The 27,979-nt window shown below is 43.2% G+C and overlaps 1 protein-coding gene across 3 annotated transcripts in view; it reads left to right on the plus strand.

The window, feature by feature from the left end:
• The window catches only part of ncor1 (nuclear receptor corepressor 1), a 237,585-nt gene that overhangs the window by 131,876 nt on the left and 77,730 nt on the right, over window positions 1–27,979 (plus strand). For all 3 annotated transcript variants that reach the window (XM_084320851.1, XM_084320852.1, XM_084320853.1), the window contains exons 18-20: window positions 9,842–9,913; window positions 23,281–23,417; window positions 27,395–27,488. In XM_084320851.1, the coding sequence (XP_084176977.1) occupies window positions 9,842–9,913; window positions 23,281–23,417; window positions 27,395–27,488 (303 nt within the window). The remainder of the gene's footprint in view (window positions 1–9,841; window positions 9,914–23,280; window positions 23,418–27,394; window positions 27,489–27,979) is intronic.

Here is a 27,979-nt window from a genome sequence, read left to right on the forward strand (position 1 = left end):
TAAAAATGCATAATCTATGTTTTAAATTATGGCTATGTGTCTAATCTGCCCGTCGCTTATCAATGACTTGTTTGCAGTCAACATTGTCGAAACGGATTGTTTTTTAATCGGTTCATATCCTTTTTATAGCATTTCGAAAAGCTATTGTTTTCTCAAAAATTTCTGGAAAATAGAAAGATTCCCTCATAAACGGCATTTATTGGAATATTCTCGAATACACTAGACACGTTGTCATTTGTCTGCCTATTTATGAATCGTTTTCAAATAAACGCTAGATTATCGATAGTATATGTGTACTTATGCACGCTATAGAAGCGAGCTGAGAAATTAATTCTCTCATTTCCTCAACAGCACTAGGGATGGGAATTGATAGGATTTTATCGATACGATTCCATTATCGATTCTGCTTATCGATTCGATTCTTTATCGATTCCCTTATCGATACCTGATCAATTTATAATTTAAATAAATAAATTGGAAATGCAACAGAACTACATTTAGTCATTTAGCTGACGCTTTTATCCAAAGCGACTTACAAGTTCTGTACGACAAGCCATCAGGAAGGGCACAACTCTATTTATTTTTTTATTCTTAAACTAATTTAATCTATTGAATAACAGGTCGTTATTCCTCTGACTTCTGTCTCTCACTCACACTCTCTCTCTCACACACGCACACGCACACGCACACACACACACACACACACAGAGAGAGAGAGAGCTCCCTCCCCGGGCCCCTGTCCTATAAGGTATTGGCTTGTGTTGCTACACGGACACATTTGTATGTTGCACCACTGTACTTCCTGGCTTACAGACTTGTAAACAAACATTCCGTCTCTCATTATATGTGAACTAAAGAGTACAAGGTTTACACAACAGCCCCCACCTGCTGTTTTAGTGTATTTGTACCTGTACTATCCGCTGTCAGCTGTTTATCTCTCTTTGTGAGCTTGATTAAATAGCGTTAGCTCACGTTAGCTCCGCGGCTAATTTTAGCTCACCCTGATCTAAATCAATGACTAGGTTCTAAAGCATTCAAGTAGTTTTCACTGCACATAGAAGTAGCCAAACAGCGGGAGCATTTCGGGAGCATATTACCAAAACCCAGGCAATTTCGAGCCATTAAGGAATCAAATAGAGTCTGCCATGGCTACATGCTAACGGCTAACATTATTGCGCAACTGTAGGCAGCGATAAGGGAATCGAAAGTCACGGGAGCCACACGGTTCCAGGCATCGGCCAATTAGGAACCAACGGGAACCGGTTTTCGATTCCCATCCCTAAACGGCACACACACACACACATACGGGACACGCTGTTATCTCAGTGAATACAGCTCTGATTATCCTAAAACTGGTAACATAGACTCCTTACCTTAGATCAGATGTTCTCCAAAAAGATTATTCCAATTCCTGATCGCCATTCCAAATATCGATCGCGTTTATTGATTGATTATTGGCTGCTGTAAATATATATTCCAGGCTGCTTTCCAACTCGCGATCACTTCCCTCATCATCAGATCCCTCGCCAGCATAGTGGAGCGAGGAGGCTCCCCCTCCACAGATCCACCAGTATAATCGAATGGCCTGCAGTTACACAGGGATAGACGATGGGGGGGGGTATTTTCCCATCGGAGCTCCTAGAGGGGCTGCTGTACCAACGGGAGACTCGGTTGATGAAATATGAATTCAACGAAATATGAATCAAACGACAATTTGCGTCGTCGGCACTTAACGAGGGGCATGAAAAGACGACATAACACGTTGCTGGCACTCAAAGTGTTAAAGGGGAACTATCTTATAAATGGCCTTTTTGAGTGTTTAGCATTGTTTCCTAGCTATGTGAACTTATATTAATATGATCTATGTCTCTAATTCTCATATTGGCGCATTCTTCCAATTCTCCTCTCACAATATTCACCCTCACTGAACTGAGTCATCTGAAAATGTGATGATTTGTGATGTCAGAAAGACACCGCTGCATGATAATGGCGAGGTACAAGATGAGCTGCACACAGTGGTTGGAGCCCAGGCTCAAAACGGCTCGAGATCTGTTTTTGCTGTTTTTGAGGACTTGATTAGAAATACAAAACGATGAATAAAAAAATATATATATATTACAGAGGTGTTCCATAGACTCACAGGAATTGTGTAAAAGTGCCCAAATAGTGTAAGAAATAGTAAAATAGTTCCCACGCAAACATTATGGGAAACGTGTTTACCGTCTTCTCCAGAGTCGGACAAGAAGATAGATACCAATTTCCTTTGCTCAGTAGAAAAAGCTATCCGGCTGCAAGCTAGCCTAGCTTAGCACAAATTAATGGAAGCGGATACGGACCACTAGCCTAGCTGTTGGCCAGAAACACACTCTCCCGGATCTTTAAGCTAGGCTGGTGGTTCGTATCCAGTCCACTATATCTTCTTGTCTTACTCTGGAGAAGACTGTAAGTGCATTTCCCATAATGTTGGCATGTTCATGCTATTATTAGTAGGGATGTCCCGATCAAATTTTTTTGCTCCCGATCCGATCCCGATCATGTGATTTTGAGTATATACCGATACCGATCTTTCCCGATCCGATCAAAAAAATGTATATAATAAAAAAATAATAATAATAAAAAATTCACCTATCCCAATTTCTCACATTACATTCACCCTGAATGTTGACGTTATCCAGGTGAAAAGTTAACTTCATTCAAGCGAGGCATTGCAACCGGAGTAATCTAAAAACTCTGCCTCCAACCTGCTGCTTCATGAGAGCAATGGGCGCCATCGTCTGTAAAAATCTGGTTACTGCAAGTTCTGCAACTAATGGATGTCCCTCATCCTTGACATAAATCATTTGATGTATAATTTAATCAAAGGAAATGCGTTTGTTTTGGCAAAATTTTTCTGCTCTGTGTGACAATAAATTAATGAATGATGATACGCAATTTAAACTCAAAACTAAGGCCTCAGTATGAGTTTAAGACGTGAACATGGTCATGTTTGTTGAATTAAAAAAATAAGTAAAAATTAAATAGAAAATTAAATAAAATCCTGATTATTATAATTTTTTTTTATCCCGATCTTCTGAAAATCGGATCGGGACATCCCTAATTATTAGGGTTTGGTACCGTTCACATTTGAACCGATACCGGTACCGGTACCTGTGAATCGATGCATACCGGCAGGGCTCTACAGTGCGACCATATTGCTCGCATATGCCCCTAAAAATATGTGTGCGAACCTGAAAAATCAATTACTCGCACGTTGTGCGAATGCATATTACAGCCTCAGTCGTTCTTTTTATTTCTCCGCTGAGAATTGTTAGAAAACTACAAGTCCCACATTGCACTCAAGCCAACGGTCCAATCACAGTAGAGTGACGTGCCTGGTTTCATGGGAAATAAAGCAAATGACCAATCGGAAGCTCTCATTTTGTTTGTTTACTTCCTGAAAGACGAGCGAGCGTTTTCCGAGCAGCAGAACTCTGTGGAGTCCAGTCCGAGTACAGTCCGCTCGACTATGGGAGCACCTTTATTATAGTCTTACCAATAGCAATAGATTTTAGAACACCTAGATTTAGCGATAGCAATAGTAATATAACGCTAATGCAACAAAACTAATGCCTTGCTTTGTTAATCATAACGTTGATGCAGTAGCGTATGTCGTTGTGTCGCACACAACAGCAGAGGTGGGCAATAGGGTCTAGCTGCAGCGCCGGACGGCCGGAGTGCAAGCAGTGTTACGTAATTGGCAGAATCGACCATCAATCAATGGTCTACCTGACACGCAAACTCATAAACAATGTTTCTGTACTGGAGGTGTACAGTATTTCAATAGGCAACCCTGAAAGGATTATTTTTCTAGAAGAGCAACACAGCCAAAACATAGGCATTGTATGCATAAAGGGGGCAAAAGCTAAAGTTAAGTCACTGTTACTTTTGTAGCAGTAGTTTGATTTGATAGTTTATTTGATAGGGACAGCACATGTTAATGAACATCAAGTACAAAATACAAAATGTAAACATGCAGGGTTGTAGCAAGAGCTAATTTACCAGGAGACAGCAAAACTCTTTCAATAAATAAATAGCCTGGTGCATGGTGACAATCAACGATAAAAACAAGAAACAAGTTACATAAACTAAATCAGATTTAAAAATGATCACAGTTCTCGTTTGCCTTAAGATGCAGTTTAAGATGGGTCTTGAACATGGAGTATGTGGGGCACTCTCTAATCACAACTGGTAGGCTATTCCAGTAGTTACCACCTTTAACAGAGAACACAGTTTTAGCAAAGGTAGTATACCGAAAGGGCACCTTACAGTCCCCTCTACTGATGGCCCTGGTGGTAATGCCAGTGTCTCCTTTTTGTTCAATGTCACTGCCTTTCTTATTAGGCCTAGTTGTTGGCTACAACTTTGCCACAGTAGGCATTAATCACTTAATAGTTCAAATGTCTGTGTCCCATTCCCGTTTGCACACGCAGATACACACACACAGTGGGCCAGTGACTTTGGTGGTATGTGGTATTGCACAGATGTGTGTCCCGTTTGCACATGCACGCACAGTACAAATATACATTTATTTTTGAAAAAAGAAATAAACTCTGTTACTTGAAATATTTTCACTGTGCTCCTAAATATTTTTGTGTGCTCCTAAATTTCTTTGTGTGCTCCTAAATTTTTTCATTTAGGAGCACATGTGTTCCTTGGGGAAAAGGTTAGCGTAGAGCCCTGACCGGTACCCAACGGTACCTTTTTTCAGTACTTTACTCTCTAAAAATGTAATCTACCTACCTCGGTTAATAAAAAATTATGTTTTACATAATAACAGCTATGAAATGATTAAACAAACCACTCTAGCAGCAATGAACGTGCATTTGTTTTGTAAATAGTAGCGTGTCCAGGCAAGCCAACGCTTTTAGTCAAATTCACGTATTGCTCCATAGCGCCGTTTTCTGGAATTAGCCACGATCACTCTGAAACTACTTATATTCACCACGGTATAACACGCAAACATATACATGACATTTTTTATTCTTCTTCACATATTGGAACAATGGATAGTTGATGTCAAATGAGCCATAGTATTGTATCTATAGCTATAATATAGAATATAGATATAGCCCTGCAAACACCGCCACTCATCCCTACCTCTTAGAGCGAAGGCGCAGTAGGAACAAAGATGGGCTAGGCCCGCAGCGCTGAATGAGTTAAGAATGAGAACCATTGTCAGTATCCTCCAATAACAACTACAACGTTCTCATTAAGTACTATTATAATGTTTGGAAAAGTTGTAAATTGGCATGGGAGAAAAATACAGAAAAAAGGAGGAGAAAAAGTAGATTAAAAAAAACTAAGTTTTGCTGAACTAGTACATTTCCGGACAGGATTTTATTTACCAGTGGCAGCGATACATTGGTGTATTCAGGTGTCAATAATAAAAAAAAAAAAATTTGACTTTATTGTCCCCAGAGGGAAAACGATTCCTCTGTATGTAACCCGTCCTAGTTACAGACTTAAGTGGGTTGCCACAAGCACCCAGGGAGCAGTTAGGGGTTCAGTGTCTTGCTCAAGAGCATTTCGACACACAGCCGGGATCGAACCGGGAACCTTGAGATTACCAGACAACCTCCTGAGACACTGCCGCCCAGAATCAATCAGTCAATCAATCACACACTTGAAACAGTCGGTGCGACATAATGCGGGGAGGGTGATTAAACGACTCACTCTCACAATCTTCTTAAGGTGGAACAGTCCCACCCACACATGACGAAACTGAGCTTGTCAGTTTATTTTATTCATGTGAATACCAGCTATTCTTTCTAACCATAGGATAAATCTCACTCGCCTCCCAGTCTAGTTAACTGATAAAAAAAATTGTATCCACTTTTTCTCCTAATTTTTCTATTTTTCTCCCATCCCAATTTCGTATTTCCAATTTCTTCCCTCCCCTGTCTTGAACGTTGCTAGACTGTGCCTCCCACTGGTCGGCTGTAGTGAGGATAGAAGCCTTGCATCACGTGTCCCCTCCGGTACACGAGGAGGCAGCCTGTCTCAGTGGCGAGGAGTAACGCGTGGGAGGCTCAAGCTGCCCTCGATACTTCCTGTTTCTGCTGTACAGGCGTCGCTCGATACCAACATCTCCTGCGTTAGTGGCGAGCGCCTTGCCCACTGCGCCACCCAGCCGCGCCTAGTTAACTGATGATTCAACTTATTTGAATTATTAAAAAAAAAATTATTTACTGTTCAAAAAGCTAAGAAAGGGATTAAAAGGAGATGTATTTCTATTAGGGCTGTCAGTTTATCGCATTAATTAGATTAATTAATTACACAGAAAATTATCGCGTTATGAAAATTAACTCAAAATTAATTAAAAATAATAAAAAGATTATATATATATTTTTGTATCTCATTCATTCCATAAGAACGCATAATACACATTTACAGACTTTTTTTTAATATGGGTCATTTGCATGTTCTTGTTATCTGATTCTAGGGACATCTATGGATCTCAGGGAATGTTTAACTTTGACTGTGAATAACACCATGCTCAAATTGACCAGACCTGAAAAATCTAAGCAAATTAATAGATGGAAGATGATTAAACGGAAGGTTTTGTAGATACAGTACTGAATTCTGCCATCCGGACACATGCCATTTTAAATATGATTATAGAATATAGAATATCAGGCATAAAATGGTTATGAGATTAAAATGCGATTAATTAGATTAATTCATTACAAATCCTGTAATTAATTAGATTAAAAAAATTTATTGCCTGACGGCACTAATTTCTATTGTTGGGGTTAACTTGTGGAACAATGCTGATATACATTTTAAGAATGAGTAATTCCCTTTTTGTTTTTAAGAAGATGGTTTGTATACAGTAGCTATTTTTGAAGATTACAAACGTGAATAATTTTTTTTTGGTTTTCTTTTAGAATACTGTTTTGGAGTCTTAATTTTGTTAAGAATATAGGACAGGCACGTATAAGCATTATGCCTCAGTCTGACTCTGTACCTTTTCAGTCACTGCCAAATCAAAGATTGTTTTTTTTTTCTTTTTTATTATTATCTTTTTCCCCCTCCTTCTTTTTTCCGATTTTTCTCCCATCCCACTGTTAGTCGTTATGCCAATTCCCAACCCCCTTCCTGGTTGTTGCGCACTTTCCCCTACTGTTGGTCCGAGAGGCCGGAGACTGTCGCATGCTTTCCTCCGACGCATGTGCAGCCAGCCGGCAGCCAGCCTGGCCGCACAGATTCTCACTGGGAGAGTGTAACGTGTGGGAGGCCGCACTACCTCTCACCAGATCCTACCCTCGCTGAGCAGGCGCCCCGACCGAACTGTAGGGGTCGCTGTCCACAACGCCCCAGGACCCACCCACGGCTCCCCTCCCCCTAACTCAGCCAAACGAGTTAGTATAGCGATCAGCCCGAGCCAAGGCAATGCTGACTCTCCAGGAGTCGAGACCGCAGCCTCTTGCATTGGTGACGAGCACAATCTCCGCTACGCCACCTGACCGCTCTAAATCAAAGATTGTTGAATGATTGTGCATATTGTATTGTGTGTGACGACTGAATAAAACGACTACTACTAACTCACCTGCAAAACAAAAACTACTCTCCACTGGCGAGTGGGAGAATAGACTTTCCATCCCTGATTGTGTGCCCACATCTCTCTCTCTCCGTGTGTGTGTGTGTGTGTGTATTTTCTGTGTGTGCTTGTTCTCCAGTAGTTGCATTTTCTTCTCAGAAGTGCACTAGTAGGCACAGAGGACAGCTATCTGTTAGTCTGGCCCTGCTGGAGTGGGGCCAAGCTGCCTCGGCCTGCTGCTGGTTCAGTGGGCGTCCAGGCCTTGGTGGTTTGATGTCATTAGGAGCAGGGATGCTCCCATATTGATATCGGATATCGGCCCTGATATGACTAAAATAGCTGGATCGGGTATAAAAATGTATATATATATATATTTTTTTTTTTATAATATAATATAATGATAAATACAATAATAAATAACAATTCAGTACATTTATATCTGTGTTAATTTGTTACATTTTGTTTCACTAAGTTAGGAAAGTAATGTTTTAAGTCAAGTCTGATGTTGCCTTGCACAAAAGAATGATCCCAGTCTCTTCCACACAGTGAGGCATGCAGTTTATTAATTGAACAAACGGGTATCGGATCGGACTGAAAAAGTCGGATTGGTGCATCCCTAATTAGGAGTCATGGGGTGGGGGGTGGGGGGGGGGCTCTGTTGTCATCATGAGATGAGGTGCTACATCGGCACCCTGTCCCGTTCTGGCTCCCGGCCCCTTCAAAGGGGCTCCCGAGGGAGATTAACGACCACCTCACTGTTGCTAAACGGTCATGGGGGGAGCGCTGGATTAGTAGAACATGTGAGCATGCCATGGGAGAGAAGAATGCCACTCTCTCTAGGAGACATGCATTTTGAGTGGCTTTACTGGACCTGTGTGTGTGTGTGTGTGTGTGTGTGTGTGTGTGTGTGTGGGGCCACAGAGACCTTCGGTAGGAGCCCCATCTAAACGGGTGAGAAATGAATGGATCTTCTCCTAGTCTCTGGAGGCTGAGCGGGGAAGGGGTGGGCTCCTGTAAATGTCAAGGGTTCATCCGCTTCTATATTTGTCCAAATGTTTACACAATCTCACCGGGTGCCATGGAGGAGAGTGGGCTAGGGTTCACTCTCTCTGTCCCCCTCCTCCTGCCCCGACCCGCGCCGCGCTGCTGCTGTCCTGTTCTTTGAGTTTAGCTGTGAGTCCAGGGGACAGAGTGGGCCGCACTGAAGCAAGGAGGGGGGGGGGGGCTGTGGTGTGTGTGTGTGTGTGTGTGTGTGTGTGTGTGTGTGTGTGTTTTATGGGCCAGTAGAGGGAGGGGGGGCTGTTGTGTGTGTGTGTGTTAGTTATGGGCCAGTACAGAAACAGTAGAGGGAAGGAGGGGGGGGGGTTGTGTGTGTGTGTGTGTGTTATGGGCCAGTACAGAAACAGTAGAGGGAGGGAGGGAGGGGGGGGGGGTGTGTGTGTGTGTGTGTGTGTGTGTGTGTGTGTGTTATGGGCCAGTACAGAAACAGTAGAGGGAAGGAGGGGGGGGGTTGTGTGTGTGTGTGTGTTATGGGCCAGTACAGAAACAGTAGAGGGAAGGAGGGGGGGGGTTGTGTGTGTGTGTGTGTGTTATGGGCCAGTACAGAAACAGTAGAGGGAAGGAGGGGGGGGGTTGTGTGTGTGTGTGTGTTATGGGCCAGTACAGAAACAGTAGAGGGAAGGAGGGGGGGGGTTGTGTGTGTGTGTGTGTGTTATGGGCCAGTACAGAAACAGTAGAGGGAAGGAGGGGGGGGGTTGTGTGTGTGTGTGTGTGTTATGGGCCAGTACAGAGACGGTAGAGGGAAGGAGGGGGAGGGGGGGGGGGGGGGGGGCTGTTGGGGCTGGCTGTCCTATCTGTCTATTTGTCTCCATCCAAGGCCATTTCCTAAAGAGGGAGGCATGGCACTACTCCTCTACTGTCTGGCGCTGGATCAGCTGACCATGGCCCTCCCCCCTCGCGGGTTAGAGAGAGGGGGAGGGCTGCTCTGAGCTGTGGAGAGAGAGAGAGAGAGAGAGAGGGGGGGGGCTGTTCTGAGCCGTGTAGAGTGAGAGGGGCAGGTCTCAGCAACCCTGAATGTAAACAGATTATTAGATTAGTGGCCATGAGAAAGAGACGGCTGAGAAGCGGACTCTCTCTCTCTCTCTCCCTCTCCCTCTCTCTCTCTCTCTCTCTCTCTCTCCCTCTCTCTGTCACTCCCTCTCTGTCGTTCTTCCTCGCTCGCTCAGTGCTGATGGGGCTGTGTGTGTTTCCTCTGTGATTCAGCTGGGCCTGGGACGGTGGAAACCGGAGAAACTTCTCGCTGGACCGAGGAGGAGATGGAGGTCGCCAAGAAAGGTAACGTTTCATTCTTCTTTCTTTTTGCGTTTTCCATCGCCTCCGTCTTTCTCCTCGGCTCCGTCTTCCTCTCGTCTCTCGCTCTCATCCCCTCTCGCTGTGTCTCGTCCACTTTTTGGGGGGTAAACTTCTCTCTCTCTCTCTCTCTCTCTCTCTCTCTCTCTCTCTCTCTCTCTCTCTCCTCTCTCTCCCTCCCCCTCCCCCCCCCCCCCTCTGGTGGTCCGATCTCTCCCTCCCCTGCCTTTTACAATACACACACACACACACACACAAACGGGTGTGCACACATGCTCACACGCACACAAACTTGGACGCCGCTCCAGTGGAGGCTTTCAGGGGAAGACGAAGACTTTCAATGAGGTTATTTCTTCTCTCTTCTTCCCCCATTGCTGCAGTGCTTTCTCTGCCTGCCTCTCACAAGTGATCTATTAAGGCCACGCGTGAAGCGACAGAGCGTGGCAGGCAGTCGGGGGGCTTCCTTCAAAGATCGCTATCTATTATTCATATTTAAAAACACTCTTGTCAAATAGAAAATGTATTTGATTGCAAAATGTAAATGTTCAAAAAGCTGCTTCCCATGCTTCAGACCGACTCAGACTGCACCACCGGGTCAATCGGGTCAACCCCCCCCCCCCCACTCAGTTTGATCAGTATAGGTTCTTATGGAGAGGCCCAACAGGGCTAAGAGTGCGGTAACCAGGGAAAGTAAATAAAGGGATTAATGTAGACTAATTAAGGCCCTCTCGGGTGGGTTTAGAGGATCAGGTCTCTTTTTTTCAGGAAGAATTATTTTTTTACTACCTCAGACTTCTATGCTTGGGGATGTCGACCAGTGCGATTAACGGATTACGCAGTACCTCTCTCATACAATGAGGCGGATTAATGATTATCTCGTTATCCTCGCTATTGAACATGGCTGGTCACACATGCACATTGCACACAGTTTGCACGTTTGTCATCCTGCAAGGCGAACCTGTAAATGTGGTTTAATCTATGTAAGCTCAGGGTATTTAAACCGGGCTAATAGATGCCAGACCCGGGCACAGTACCAGGCAGGCTAGGTTACAGTTCATATAATGTATATATACAACTTTGAGCCATGTGCTACAACGCTTGCAGTTCTAGGCGCACACGGAATAACTTGGAACCTGGCAACGTTTAGGCTATTCACTTTGTGATTAAGAAGATTATCATATAGGCTCAATTGGGTTTCATCTTCCATTGCAGAATCCGTCTGTGCCTGTGGCTTACCCTGCACATCCCATTATTGCTTACTGTCGAGGCTGTTTTGAAGATGGGAACAAACGTATATGTACTAATATGTACCTGACATTATTATATATATATGTGCAGAAGCACCACATTCATTCAAGGGAATTTACCCACTCACTGTTAGACAGTCTGCCCCTAGTGGTGGCTCACAGTAGTACAAGTTGTCACTAGCCAATGATTCACCTCAGCTGCATAAACAAGCAGGGTGCTGTCGTGGCTGATGGTGAAGCCCCAAAGACTTGTGTAAAACATTTGAGCCTATAGGCGATAATAAACACCTTGACCTCTTAATGTTACTACGCATGCTGCTCCGCCTCGATGACCCTTTGTGTCCTTGTTTTAAGTGTGCGTGTGTGGATCTCCCCCTCTTAACCCTTTCACTGCCACACGACAGCCGGTTAACCCTTTCACTGTGACGATACAGAAGGTTAGCCCTTTACTATCACACAACCGACGGCGATGCTCCATCATTAGCATCATTAGCTCCGCGGATGCGGAGCTAATGATGCTAATGATGGAGCATCGCCGTCGGTTGTGTGATAGTAAAGGGTTAACCGTCTGTCGTGTGGCAGTGAAAGGGTTAAGTAGTACGATGTGTGGCCAAAAACTCCCAAGTAGGCACTAGAAGCTTGTTATCTCGTCTTGCATTGTTACATTTGGACTTTCTTTATCCTTGTGGTGTTTAAGCGACCTTGGGTCCTCTGAAAGGCGCTATATAAAACGAAGTATTATTATTATTATTATTATTCAAAGGTCTGGAATTATATTTTTAATAAAAAAATGTAAGGCAAAATCTTCATGGCAGATTAAACATTTAGCGTTATAAAATGATGCTCTTGACACGAGTTTGACTTGTAGACGAGGAAAAACACATTTCAGAACTGTCTTAGCCAATCACAACTAATAATACATTGTATGTTTATTCCATTATTATTCATTATACATTATATGTTTATTCCATCTTTTACGTAAGGGATAATGTATGGCTACGAGGTCATTGTCGCAAAATAATTGACCGACACAGAGTTTAAAATACCGAGGCGCCGCGCCGAGGTGTTTTAAACGTAGTGAAGGTCAATTATTTTGCGACAATGACCGAGTAGGCTATACATTATCCCGCTTATTACATGGCTAACTTACTAACAATATACCTAATTCATTTGACAAATCGCAGTTGTTCTGTGGCTCTGTCAGCCCAAATAAAGTGATTATTATTATCGCGGGCAGCCTCTGTGTTCTGCTCCGCTCGTCGCTCCGCCCCCTGTCATCGCCGGCACGGCAGTGTCTAATTGCACTGAAACAGTGTGTCAGTGGGCTTGATTGCGAACAGCTGCGCTCTGCGGTCATTATTGAAAAATCTGCGGTCATTATTGAAAAATAATGACCGCAGTCGGGGGGCTATTGACCAATCACAAGCAAGCATTTTGGCGAATGTGAAAACGCCATGTAATAAAGCCTCATAATTAATGTACAATAATTGTTCTAGTTTAAATGCTGCCAGTACTTATCAATGGCCTAAACGGTGAGTTTCAGGGTGAGACATGTCTTCAATGAAGTGAATTACAGTGGAAATAATCTGAGCTAGTAGTAGTGGGGCAACAGGGTAATCACAGATTCTGCCTTTAAGTGAGAGGTTGGAATTTTAGACCGTGTAGTAGGACATGTTTTAATTCAGTAAAAGAAATTTAAAAGTACATTTCTACTTTTTATTTTGACTTAGTCATGTAATACTTAGAATACATAGACATCCTAGATCCCTGATGATGCATGATTTTTAATACATATAGACATCCTAGATCCCTGACGAAGCATGATTTTTAATACATATAGACATCCTAGATCCCAGGTGAAGCATGATTTTTAATACATATAGACATCCTAGATCCCAGGTGAAGCATGATTTTTAATACATATAGACATCCTAGATCCCAGGTGAAGTGTGATTTTTAATACATATAGACATCCTAGATCCCAGGTGAAGTGTGATTTTTAATACATATAGACATCCTAGATCCCAGGTGAAGCATGATTTTTAATACATATAGACATCCTAGATCCCAGGTGAAGTGTGATTTTTAATACATATAGACATCCTAGATCCCAGGTGAAGTGTGATTTTTAATACATATAGACATCCTAGATCCCAGGTGAAGCATGATTTTTAATACATATAGACATCCTAGATCCCAGGTGAAGTGTGATTTTTAATACATATAGACATCCTAGATCCCAGGTGAAGCATGATTTTTAATACATATAGACATCCTAGATCCCAGGTGAAGCATGATTTTTAATACATATAGACATCCTAGATCCCAGGTGAAGTGTGATTTTTAATACATATAGACATCCTAGATCCCAGGTGAAGCGTGATTTTTAATACATATAGACATCCTAGATCCCAGGTGAAGTGTGATTTTTAATACATATAGACATCCTAGATCCCAGGTGAAGCGTGATTTTTAATACATATAGACATCCTAGATCCCAGGTGAAGTGTGATTTTTAATACATATAGACATCCTAGATCCCAGGTGAAGTGTGATTTTTAATACATATAGACATCCTAGATCCCAGGTGAAGTGTGATTTTTAATACATATAGACATCCTAGATCCCAGGTGAAGTGTGATTTTTAATACATATAGACATCCTAGATCCCAGGTGAAGTGTGATTTTTAATACATATAGACATCCTAGATCCCCGACGAAGCATGATTTTTAATACATACAGTCATCCTAGATCTGGTTAGTGTGACGTGAGGTGACATTTGTGTATGTTAAAAGAACCGTTGCATCGTAGAGAGGTGGCCTTTCTTCCGAGGTACATCACAGCCAAGTCTATTCTATATCTTCATGTTAGTAACATGACTTTAGAAGGACATGTGAGCCAAGGTCTTCTTGGTGCAAAAGGGACATGTGAGGGAACAGCTTATGCGTGTGTTGTGTGTGTGTGTGTGTGTGTGTGGTGCAGCTGCCCACATGGTGGGTTCAGTTGGGTCATAAATGGAAAACGTGGTGGAACATGCCTTGGACGATATAAATGCTTTGGTAGTGCTACCGGTAGTGATCATGTTACTAATGAGACTTGTGTAGATGTTCCACGGCTGCTAGATGAAGTATAGGAGACATGTCTGTGTGTAATGTACATGTTTTGCCGGTCAAAGCAGAAGACTACCACACGGGGAGTGAGTTCCAGTGAGCATGAGACTGTTTTCAACAAGGCTGTTCTATTTATTCCGGTTGAATCAAAGCCTGTCAATCAAACAGTGTTTCAGTTTCAGTTTATTTAAAAACAGTACCGTACACATTAATCAACATTTCTGTAAATGTGTCGGTTTTAGCCAGCTGGCTCATTCGCAACTGTAGCCCTTTTGGCAAGATGTTCTAAGACCATAAACCTAAAACAGAAGCATTAAAAGTAAAACACAATATTTACAACACAATCCAACATAATGGTAAAAGCAATAACAAAAACACAATGAACTGATTAAAAGTAGGGATGCTCGATATTGGCTTTTTTACCTATACCGATATTGTCCAACTCTTAATTTCCGATACCGATATCAACCGATACCGATATATGCAGGGTTTCCCCCCCACAAAAAACTGAATAATTTCAGGTAATTAACATTACATATCTCTAGTTGTGGAATTAACACAACATTATGCATACTTTTGACAATAAATAAAATCAGAATTTGTTCTTACTTGCTTGCCTGGGTAAATAAAGGTTATAAAACTGATACTGATATTTTCCGATATCACATTTTAATGCCAATACCTAATTAAAAGTGATCACATGTTTGATTGGTTAATAGCCAGGTCTTGGGAGTTTTTTTGTAAAGGTGTGGTAGGTAGGATGTTCCAAAACTGAGTGGCTCTGACTGCAAAACAGGATTGACTGAAGGAGCTTGGTTTGGTTAATTTGGGGAGGTGTGAGTGACACCACACTACAGCACCCTGGTGGTGACACCACACTACAGCACCCTGGTGACACCACACTACAGCACCCTGGTGGTGACGCCACACTACAGCACCCTGGTGACACCACACTACAGCACCCTGGTGACACCACACTACAGCACCCTGGTGACACCACACTACAGCACCCTGGTGGTGACACCACACTACAGCACCCTGGTGACACCACACTACAGCACCCTGGTGGTGACACCACACTACAGCACCCTGGTGGTGACACCACACTACAGCACCCTGGTGGTGACACCACACTACAGCACCCTGGTGACACCACACTACAGCACCCTGGTGGTGACACCACACTACAGCACCCTGGTGACACCACACTACAGCACCCTGGTGGTGACACCACACTACAGCACCCTGGTGGTGACACCACACTACAGCACCCTGGTGACACCACACTACAGCACCCTGGTGACACCACACTACAGCACCCTGGTGACACCACACTACAGCACCCTGGTGACACCACACTACAGCACCCTGGTGGTGACACCACACTACAGCACCCTGGTGGTGACACCACACTACAGCACCCTGGTGGTGACACCACACTACAGCACCCTGGTGACACCACACTACAGCACCCTGGTGACACCACACTACAGCACCCTGGTGACACCACACTACAGCACCCTGGTGGTGACACCACACTACAGCACCCTGGTGGTGACACCACACTACAGCACCCTGGTGGTGACACCACACTACAGCACCCTGGTGGTGACACCACACTACAGCACCCTGGTGGTGACACCACACTACAGTGTTCTCTGTCCGCTTCCAAGTGAACTCTGGAGCAGTTTGAGGTGAAACTACAATTGGACCATATTTCCAAATGTGCAATTTTTTTTGTCGTTTGTCATCACAAGGTTATTTTTGCTTTTAGTAATGTTACTAAGCCAAATGAGGTCGTGATATTAAACAACTACCTTGCGTTCTTCAGGTGACGGTAGCCGCAAACATTAGCGCATAATTAATTACAGACAATGAATTGTAAAACATAAATAATATTTCACAACATTTGTCCTAGCCGGACGATGACGGGAGTATTTTTGTTTGTTGCGGATTCAAACCTGTGTCCAATAAATGGGTGACCTGCATGATCACATGGCTTTGTTAAATTAAAACTGTAACAAAAGTAACTATTTCACTTCTGATTGCGACCATTTCAAACAACCTTGGGCGTAAGAAAAGGCCATGAAAGGGCGACTAGGTGGTGTAGTGGGCAAGGCGCTCGCCACCAATGCAGGAGACGCTGGGTTCGAGCCCAGCTCTCCGCATTGCTATCAGCTGGTCGTTCATACTAACACAATTGGCAGTGTTAGGGGTGGGAAAGTTGATGGGTGGGGATCGGACGTTGTGGACAGCGACTCCTACAGGTCGGTTGGTGCGCCTGCGCAGCAGAATCAGGAAGCGACGGGGGCGGCGTGTCCCTCCCACGCAGACCCTCGCCGCTGAGAGACCGCGCTGTGCAGGTGAAAAGATGCGACGGCTGCCTCCTCGTGTACCGGAGGGGACATGTGATGTAAGGCTTCGTCCACATTGCAGCCGGCCTGTGGGAGGCATGGCCTAACAGCGTTCGAGACAGGGGAGGGTAGAATTGGACGATACGAAATTGGGATGGGAGAAAAAGGTAGATAAAAAAAAAAAAAAAAAAGAAAAAAAAAAGGCCATGAAACTACAATATACCCATCCCGAGAGAGAGACATTCTCATCCTGAGACCTGACCTGGGCTCTGCGTATTTTACGGGATTCTGAAGTTCAACCCAGTCCGAATGGTCCCAATATCCCCATTCATTCGGCTGCAGCAGGAATTGGACTTTGTCTTTGTGGTGGTTTTCTCAAAATGCCTGTGTTGTTTAGCGCAGCGGGGCAGAGAGAGAAGAGCCGGGCAGAGAGAGAAGAGCCGGGCAGAGAGAGAAGAGCCGGGCAGAGCATTCGTTTTCACAGTTTGGTGGCAGAGCGGTACAGAGCGAGGAGGGCAGGGAGGCGGGCAGGGAGCAGAGGCAGTGGGTGCATGTTGTGCGGTGGGATTAAGGGACATCCTAATGTCAGAGGTAACTGGCAGGCTTCCAGTTTGCTGTCGCTTGGAAGCGAAGCCTTAAACAATGTCTCGAGACCGTCGGAGCTGATGGTGAGCTTAGCGTTCGGTCAGGATGGGGCCCCGGCCCTCAGCAGACCATGGCAATGGGGATAGCTTAACGTGGATTGTAAAGTAATACCATAGGCAAATTAAGAGTGCAACGGTCATAGACACGGTTCAAGACAAGCGCAGAGTGCGTCTCTATAGGTGCATGCAGAGTGCCTCTCTATAGGTACATGCAGAGTGCGTCTCTATAGGTACATGCAGAGTGCGTCTCTATAGGTACATGCAGAGTGCCTCTCTATAGGTACATGCAGAGTGCGTCTCTATAGGTACATGCAGAGTGCCTCTCTATAGGTACATGCAGAGTGCCTCTCTATAGGTACATGCAGAGTGCGTCTCTATAGGTGCATGCAGAGTGCGTCTCTATAGGTACATGCAGAGTGCCTCTCTATAGGTACATACAGAGTGCGTCTCTATAGGTACATGCAGAGTGCGTCTCTATAGGTACATGCAGAGTGCCTCTCTATAGGTGCATGCAGAGTGCCTCTCTATAGGTACATGCACAGTGCCTCTCTATAGGTACATGCAGAGTGCCTCTCTATAGGTACATGCAGAGTGCCTCTCTATAGGTACATGCAGAGTGCCTCTCTATAGGTACATGCAGAGTGCCTCTCTATAGGTACATGCAGAGTGCCTCTCTATAGGTACATGCAGAGTGCCTCTCTATAGGTACATGCAGAGTGCCTCTCTATAGGTACATGCAGAGTGCGTCTCTATAGGTACATGCAGAGTGCCTCTCTATAGGTACATGCAGAGTGCGTCTCTATAGGTACATGCAGAGTGCGTCTCTATAGGTACATGCAGAGTGCCTCTCTATAGGTACATGCAGAGTGCCTCTCTATAGGTACATGCAGAGTGCCTCTCTATAGGTACATGCAGAGTGCGTCTCTATAGGTACATGCACAGTGCGTCTCTATAGGTACATGCACAGTGCGTCTCTATAGGTACATGCAGAGTGCCTCTCTATAGGTACATGCAGAGTGCCTCTCTATAGGTACATGCAGAGTACCTCTCTATAGGTGCATGCAGAGTGCGTCTCTATAGGTACATGCAGAGTGCGTCTCTATAGGTACATGCAGAGTGCCTCTATAGGTACATGCAGAGTGCGTCTCTATAGGTACATGCAGAGTGCGTCTCTATAGGTACATGCAGAGTGCCTCTCTATAGGTACATGCAGAGTGCGTCTCTATAGGTACATGCAGAGTGCCTCTCTATAGGTACATGCAGAGTGCCTCTCTATAGGTACATGCAGAGTGCCTCTCTATAGGTACATGCAGAGTGCCTCTCTATAGGTACATGCAGAGTGCCTCTCTATAGGTACATGCAGAGTGCCTCTCTATAGGTACATGCAGAGTGCGTCTCTATAGGTACATGCAGAGTGCGTCTCTATAGGTACATGCAGAGTGCCTCTCTATAGGTGCATGCAGAGTGCCTCTCTATAGGTACATGCAGAGTGCGTCTCTATAGGTACATGCAGAGTGCCTCTCTATAGGTACATGCAGAGTGCCTCTCTATAGGTACATGCAGAGTGCCTCTCTATAGGTACATGCAGAGTGCCTCTCTATAGGTACATGCAGAGTGCCTCTCTATAGGTACATGCAGAGTGCGTCTCTATAGGTACATGCAGAGTGCCTCTCTATAGGTGCATGCAGAGTGCGTCTCTATAGGTACATGCAGAGTGCGTCTCTATAGGTACATGCAGAGTGCGTCTCTATAGGTACATGCAGAGTGCCTCTCTATAGGTACATGCAGAGTGCCTCTCTATAGGTACATGCAGAGTGCCTCTCTATAGGTACATGCAGAGTGCCTCTCTATAGGTACATGCAGAGTGCGTCTCTATAGGTACATGCAGAGTGCCTCTCTATAGGTACATGCAGAGTGCCTCTCTATAGGTACATGCAGAGTGCCTCTCTATAGGTACATGCAGAGTGCGTCTCTATAGGTACATGCAGAGTGCCTCTCTATAGGTACATGCAGAGTGCCTCTCTATAGGTGCATGCAGAGTGCGTCTATAGGTACATGCAGAGTGCCTCTCTATAGGTACATGCAGAGTGCCTCTCTATAGGTACATGCAGAGTGCGTCTCTATAGGTACATGCAGAGTGCCTCTCTATAGGTACATGCAGAGTGCGTCTCTATAGGTACATGCAGAGTGCCTCTCTATAGGTACATGCAGAGTGCCTCTCTATAGGTACATGCAGAGTGCGTCTCTATAGGTACATGCAGAGTGCGTCTCTATAGGTACATGCAGAGTGCCTCTCTATAGGTACATGCAGAGTGCGTCTCTATAGGTACATGCAGAGTGCCTCTCTATAGGTACATGCAGAGTGCGTCTCTATAGGTACATGCAGAGTGCGTCTCTATAGGTACATGCAGAGTGCCTCTCTATAGGTACATGCAGAGTGCCTCTCTATAGGTACATGCAGAGTGCGTCTCTATAGGTACATGCAGAGTGCCTCTCTATAGGTACATGCAGAGTGCCTCTCTATAGGTACATGCAGAGTGCCTCTCTATAGGTACATGCAGAGTGCCTCTCTATAGGTACATGCAGAGTGCGTCTCTATAGGTACATGCACAGTGCCTCTCTATAGGTACATGCAGAGTGCCTCTCTATAGGTACATGCAGAGTGCGTCTCTATAGGTACATGCAGAGTGCCTCTCTATAGGTACATGCAGAGTGCCTCTCTATAGGTACATGCAGAGTGCGTCTCTATAGGTACATGCAGAGTGCCTCTCTATAGGTACATGCAGAGTGCCTCTCTATAGGTACATGCAGAGTGCCTCTCTATAGGTACATGCAGAGTGCGTCTCTATAGGTACATGCAGAGTGCCTCTCTATAGGTACATGCAGAGTGCCTCTCTATAGGTACATGCAGAGTGCCTCTCTATAGGTACATGCAGAGTGCGTCTCTATAGGTGCATGCAGAGTGCGTCTCTATAGGTACATGCAGAGTGCGTCTCTATAGGTACATGCAGAGTGCCTCTCTATAGGTACATGCAGAGTGCCTCTCTATAGGTACATGCAGAGTGCCTCTCTATAGGTACATGCAGAGTGCCTCTATAGGTGCATGCAGAGTGCCTCTCTATAGGTACATGCAGAGTGCCTCTCTATAGGTACATGCAGAGTGCCTCTATAGGTACATGCACAGTGCCTCTCTATAGGTACATGCAGAGTGCCTCTCTATAGGTACATGCAGAGTGCCTCTCTATAGGTACATGCAGAGTGCCTCTCTATAGGTACATGCAGAGTGCGTCTCTATAGGTACATGCAGAGTGCGTCTCTATAGGTACATGCAGAGTGCGTCTCTATAGGTACATGCAGAGTGCCTCTCTATAGGTACATGCAGAGTGCCTCTCTATAGGTACATGCAGAGTGCGTCTCTATAGGTACATGCAGAGTGCGTCTCTATAGGTACATGCAGAGTGCGTCTCTATAGGTACATGCAGAGTGCCTCTCTATAGGTACATGCAGAGTGCCTCTCTATAGGTACATGCAGAGTGCGTCTCTATAGGTACATGCAGAGTGCCTCTCTATAGGTACATGCAGAGTGCCTCTCTATAGGTACATGCAGAGTGCCTCTCTATAGGTACATGCAGAGTGCCTCTCTATAGGTACATGCAGAGTGCCTCTCTATAGGTACATGCAGAGTGCCTCTCTATAGGTACATGCAGAGTGCCTCTCTATAGGTACATGCAGAGTGCGTCTCTATAGGTACATGCAGAGTGCGTCTCTATAGGTACATGCAGAGTGCCTCTCTATAGGTACATGCAGAGTGCCTCTCTATAGGTACATGCAGAGTGCCTCTCTATAGGTACATGCAGAGTGCCTCTCTATAGGTACATGCTTGCCTTGGAGTGGCAGGGTGGCCACTCCTGTAGGGGGATCCTATTTATTTAGATGCACAACTCTTATTTATTTGTTTGTGTATTTATTAATTGATGAATTCAGTGTTTCAGTGCTTTTAGACAATGTGTCATTACAGTATATTGGTTTAAGTTAAAGGTTTAATTCAGATTTTTGGAACTCTAGACCCATTTCTTACTTACCAATGATGTTGTTGATCAGTAACGTTTTTTTCCTCAAATGAATGCAAAGTCGATGGGGACGAGCTCCTGTCTGTACAAGCTGACTGAGGCTCAGGCTTCAGACGGGAGCTCGACCCCATTGACTTTGCATTAGTTTGAGGCTAACGAGCCGGAGCTAGTATGAGGAACAGCGTAGATTGTGCAGAGAAAGGACTCTACCAATCTACCAATATTGGGTTCCAAAAATCGGAACCATCACTTTAAATTACATCTGTGGTGAGTGCAGGGTTCGCACAAGGTCCTTGAAGTGCTTAAAGTGCTTGATTTTTGTCCAAAAAAAGCCAAGGCCTGGAATAGGGCTTGTTCTACGTGGGATGTAGTAAATTACTATATCGTGAACATCGAGTATATGTTGTCACGTCGCGGCTGATATGAGACTTGCTTTAGTGCAGAGCGTTCCTCTCATTTCATTATGACCAGCGCGGACCTTAAATTACATGCAATTGTAATTTCATTACACGACCAGCGCGGACCTTCAATGACATGCAATGGGCTAACGTTAGCTGCTAAGTTAAACCATAATAGGCTAAGCTAACTAGCGTTAGCTCTTAGCTGCTAGCTCTTAGCTGCTAGCGTTAGCTCAAAGCGGACTCCACGACACTAGTTCCATTAGTGAGAAAAGGGGGTGGGTTATATTGACGACGCTTGACAACAGAGGTTTAAAGATAACTTCATATTTATTGGTTATTCGTTTCTTGCATCCAGTTTCAATCTCCGTGTGTTCAACCTCCTGTGTTTACATTTGAGTGTGACATTATCGCCTACGGCAGCTTATACGCTCAAAACGCACACATGTTTTTTTCTCTCTCTCTCTCTCTCTCTCTCTCTCTCTCTCTCTCTCTCTCTCTCTCTCTCTTTAAAGTGGGATAGTTGATGATATAAACATTTCATTTCATTATCTGAAATATTCTAAAATCATTAAGTCTGCTATAAGCCAAAATCCCTTTGTAAGGCTTTGTGTGTGATTATTATTTTCTCACAGTAGTGTGTGTAATGTGTATATATATATATATATATATATATATATATATATAAAACACAGTACTGTGCAAAGGTCTTAGGCACCCAATAGTTTTTATATAAATTGTCTTAGATGTAAATAATTTTTTTTATTAGTGTGTCAGTAGACTACTCTTAGTACATTTTCATTTAATTATTTTTTAAAGCATCTTCATGGTTTAATAATGGAAACATCTTTTGCAGGGACTTATTATAATCATCATATTGGCGTGACTGTATGCATCAAAGGGTTAAATCAAGCATTTTTAAGTGCTTTAGAGGAAATGTCAAAATATCGCGATATATATCGTGTATCGTGATATGGCCAAAAAATATCGCGATATCATTTAGAGGCCATATCGCCCAGCCCTAGCCTGGAATTCCTTAAACAGCAAATTTTTTAACAAGGTGCTTAAAAAGTCCTTGAAATTCAAATCAACCATTCGCATTGAAAGTTTTGTTCATCCATGATAAAATTGTTCTGAATCATGAAATATAACTTTTTAATCTAAAGTGTAACTAATTGTCGGAAATTGGTTTTAAGCCATAAATATTTGATCCGATTTTCTTTTCAATAAAAAACTAGAAGTGAATTATATCCCCTTTAAATGCCCTTTTAAAATGGAAAATAGTGCTTAGAAAAGTGTTTGCAATGTCTGTGTGGGAACCCTGTGTGCAGCCATGCTCATCCGTATTCTCTCGAGCCATGGAGAGTCCAGGTGTCCCTCACTGCTGAATCTCTCTCTGTCTCTCTCTCTCTCTCTCTCTCTCTCTCTCTCTCTCTCTCTCTCTCTCTGTCTCTGTCTCTGTCTCTCTCTGTCTCTCTCTGTCTCCTCTCTCTCTGTCTCTCTCTCTCTCTCTCTGTCATGTAATCAGGGCTAGTTGAGCACGGGCGCAACTGGCCGGCCATCGCCAAGATGGTGGGCACCAAGAGTGAGGCTCAGTGCAAGAACTTCTACTTCAACTACAAGAGACGACACAACCTGGACAACCTGCTTCAGCAGCACAAACAGGTACCGCAGGGCGACGGGCCACAGTGTCTTCTAGCTTCCACTTCTCCCCTCAGTGAGGGAGTTATCCTAACCGTAATGTAAAAACCTGATAGATAGATAGATACTGGTAGTACTTTAATTATCCACATGGATAGTATTTTAATTATCCCTTTGGGAAATAGATAGATAGATAGATAGATAGATAGATAGATAGATAGATAGATGGATGGATGGATGGATGGATGGATGGATGGATAGATAGTACTTTAATTCTCTCTTGGGGAAATAGATAGATAGGTACATATATAGTACTTTAATTATCCATAGATAGGTACATGGATAGTACTTTAATTATCCCTTTGGGAAATAAATAGATAGATAGATAGATAGATGGATATATAGTACTTTCATTCTCTCTTGGGGAAATAGATGGATAGGTACATAGATAGTACTTTAATTATCTCTTGGGAAGATAGATAGATAGGTACATAGATAGGTACATAGGTAGTACTTTAATTATCTCTTGGGGACTGCAATGTCATAGGGCACTGATTTTGTACACCCTTAAATGCTTGTGCTTAACACATATATAAAGTTACATACTACTGCAGACCTGTTAGCGACACTAGAATAATATATTATTATAAACCTCATCTGGGTGCGAGAACACATTTTATGGCTCCACAAAGTCAGCGGCTACTTCATCGTCTATGGAGCAGCCCCAGATTTAGCATCCAAGCAACAGCATACATTTGAGGGCTCTTTATCTTATTTTATATAATATATTTAATGATATATATTTTTTTATTCATTTTAACTCATTCCCGGCCAGCCATTAGATGGGCCCCACTCTAGGAAGGCCACCTTTCCATTACAAACGTTCACTGTGCATCACGTTGTTTGTAGAGCTAAATCTATATTTTATATTATAGCTATGGATCCAATGTCATTGACAGTATGAACCTTCTGTTCAATATGCCATAAAGAAATAATTTTTTCATCAATACGTTCCCGTTTTATACCGTGGTGAATATTAGGGATGCCCCGATCGATCGGCCAGCGATCGGTATCGGCCGATATTCAGTATAAATATGAGATCGGTGAATTCCGATAATGCTTTATTTTCGCCGATCGTGAAAACCGATCGAAAAACATGATCCAATTCTTAGCGGAGATCTCACTCGCTGACTTCAGTCTCAGACACACAGGACCTGCAAACTGCCGCTCCTCCTCCTCCTCCTGCCCCTCCCTTACCCGTGTAAACAAGCTCTGGCAATAGTCTGCTCTAGTGCATGCAACCTCTGTGAGCTAACGTTAGCTACCGTTACTGTTTAAACAAAATTACCCAGTCAACTATTCACTTTTAGTTTAATACATGAGGCATTGTCTAACGGTATCTAGCCGGCTAGCTACTGATAGCTCCTGATATCAACAAATGCTCCAGCAATAGTCTAGTAGTGAATGATAGCTCACGTTAGCTCACGTTAGCTCACGTTAGCTCACGTTAGCTCACGTTAGCTCACTGTTCAAAACGAAATGTCCCATTAAACTAAATAGTTCACTGAGGCGTTGTCTTAACGTTATCTAGCCGGCTAGCAGTAGCTACAGATAGCTCCTGATAGCAATGTCTTATAACATTGATTCGATGCGTATTCGAGCCCCGGCTTGCATCTCAGTCATGAAAGGGGCTAGCTGAGGGAGTAGGGTATATCTGCAGAGCCGCAGATATACCCTTCTGAGGGCATGCTGAATGTGATTTGACCAAAGCAGAGTATACACACAGACAGTGGAGATATCGAGCATTTTGACTTGTTGCGTGGTGGCGATGTCTTGCAGATAATACAACTACAAATATAATTATATAATATATATATTTTATAGAGCTGGGCATAGATTAATTTTTTTAATCTAGATTAATCTATCTGCAATCCTGGATTTAATCTAGATTAATCTAGATTAAAATGGCTAAAAAAAAAAAAAACTGCCGAAGGCATTCAAAATATGTGTGTTCTACCCAAATAATGACCAGAAGTAAGTCCTTACTTTTTCTTTCCTCCTTATGTTTCTCAGGCCAGGTGGCCCATTACACCATGAGCCCATCTCCCGTTTCCAAAATGCATTACAGACTGTTTGAAAAAGCTGTTTTGCTATGATAATTGGTAATGAAATATCAAAATAATGTTCAATAAGATGTACTTGTGTTTAATAAGTTGTTTTATTCAGAAGTTAACACAAATACATAATATTACCAGTACAGTACAGTATCTAGCACACTCTCAGGAGCAAAACAGAAAGAATCATTTCAAACTTGAACTATGTGACATGGCTTGAATCAACTGCTTGCTCAGTGGCCAATGGTGTCAACTGTGGTTGTACTGGGCAGCTCCCAGGTGTGAATGGAAAAGAACATCTGTGCTCAGCGAACCTACCCTGGGTAAATAAAGGTAGAAAAAAAAATGTAAAAAAAAAAAACTTTTTTTTGTTTTGTTTTTTTTGATTAATGCGTTAATTATATTATCGCGCGATACTAGTATAGCGTTAACGCAGCACGTTAACGCCGTTAACGGCCCAGCTCTAATATTTTATAAAAAAATTAAATAAAAAAAAAGTATATATATATATATATATATTTTTTTTTTTTATAAAACCAAAAACGATCGGTATCGGATCGGTATCGGCCGATATGGCTCAAGACAATCGGTGATCGGTATCGGTGGCAAAAAACGTGATCGGGGCATCCCTAGTGAATATGAGTGTTATATCGGAATGATCTGGGATAATTCCTGCAAAGCTATTTATAAGGCGCTAAGCTAATAACGTTAAATCGATTGGTGTTTCGTCCCTACACAAGCTAGAGTTAAAATTCCAAATGCATATGATCGGTATTATGTTCCATCATGAATGCATCGTTTCTGATTATTTATTACCAATAACGACATTCGTTATTACCACAGCATAGGCTGAGCAGGGGGATGGCTATGAAATCCTTGCACGATCAAGCTGAAATTGACGTCAAATTTCTCTTACCTGTGGCCGGTTGGATTCCAAAAAGAATTTTCCAGTTATTTGATCGCCATCTGGTAGATCATATGTCAATTGGCTGATGCCATATTCCTTTACTGCATAATGAATTCGGCGTCCCAAAAAGTATTCCATGCGATCTCAGGCCATGTTTAGACGGAGAGAGTCTGAACAAACCAGTATATACTGGATTACTATTACGACTACTACCACTGCCAATACTACTGATACATCCCTATTGGCTAACTTTATATAAAAAAAATATATATATATATATATTTTTTTTTTTTTATTAAAAATAAATGTGGTTCATTATAAAACTGTGGCGGGACCAATTAGACTGTGGCCACAGTCTAGGAGGTCATTAATGGGAAACACTGGATCTGGTGAAGCTGATCACTTCAGGCTAACAGAAAAGTCAGCCCGGAACGTAAACACTACACCAAGTCTGCAACAAGGATTACTGCCTTCTCGAGACAGCGCCAATACCAGGATCTGGCCGGTACTGCACTTTCGGAGTCCCAATATGCCTTTTCCAGCCAAAATACAGCTCTGTGACATTGAATAGGATATTAAAATCGAATAAAAGAAAAAATATATACGTGATTGCCGGCAAGCGCTGGCTCCCAATCACGTATATATACTTGATTGGCCGGGAATGTGTTAAATGTTTTAAACCCTTTTTATTCTTATGTATTTATTTTATTAATTTGAATGTTTTCATGTTTTAAACCTTTTATTTTAATTTTATTCTCCTTCAGCTGTGAAGCACCTTCAGATCTCACTGAGTTTAAAGTGTGCTATATATATATTATTATTATTATTATTTATAGGTTTGGGAGATATTGGTATGTGTTGAAAAATATTGACCGAACTGCCGTTTGGGGCACAAGGATAACACCTGTGACTTGTTAAAAAAAAAAAGGGTGTGGCATTCCCCTTTAATCCAGCATGCTAACAGTGTTTGTGTTTGGCAGGACTCACGGCGGGCTCGGGCTGATCGGGCCCAGGGTGACGGTCTAGCCACAGCATCAGCAGATGACGACGAGGACAATCCAGATGACAGTGACGGTCAGTGATGGAGACAGAAGTTGTAAACAAGCGTGTGCACACACACACATACATACATATGCAGTACACATACAGTACACACATTTGTAGTTGTTTTCTTTGGGAAAACATGGACACCAGATCATACGACATGGGATTTCGGGGCGTGATTGTTAAGGGATATCACAATTTCAAGGTTTTGGTGTCCATGTTTCTTTAGGCTTTAAGCCTGGCAGGAACGATGGAAAGTTACAGAGGTAAAAAGAGAGAATGAACAACTGGTCCAGAACTCCCTCTGAACTGTCACAAGTGCAATTATTAATTGATTATTAAAATATATATATATATATATACAGTACGTATATTTTTGCAACTGTCTAGTTTTAATGAGAGAAAAAGAGGATCAATTAGAAAGAGAGGAAAGGCAAAAGATAAAAGATCTGAATTCATTCCGACTACAGGGGCCACTGTTAGGTAACGCTTGCTTGGCTTTGAAGACTCCCCTTTCTGTT

This window comes from Notolepis coatsorum (assembly GCF_963971535.1).
Source record: "Notolepis coatsorum genome assembly, chromosome: 8".
Taxonomy (NCBI): domain Eukaryota; kingdom Metazoa; phylum Chordata; class Actinopteri; order Aulopiformes; family Paralepididae; genus Notolepis; species Notolepis coatsorum.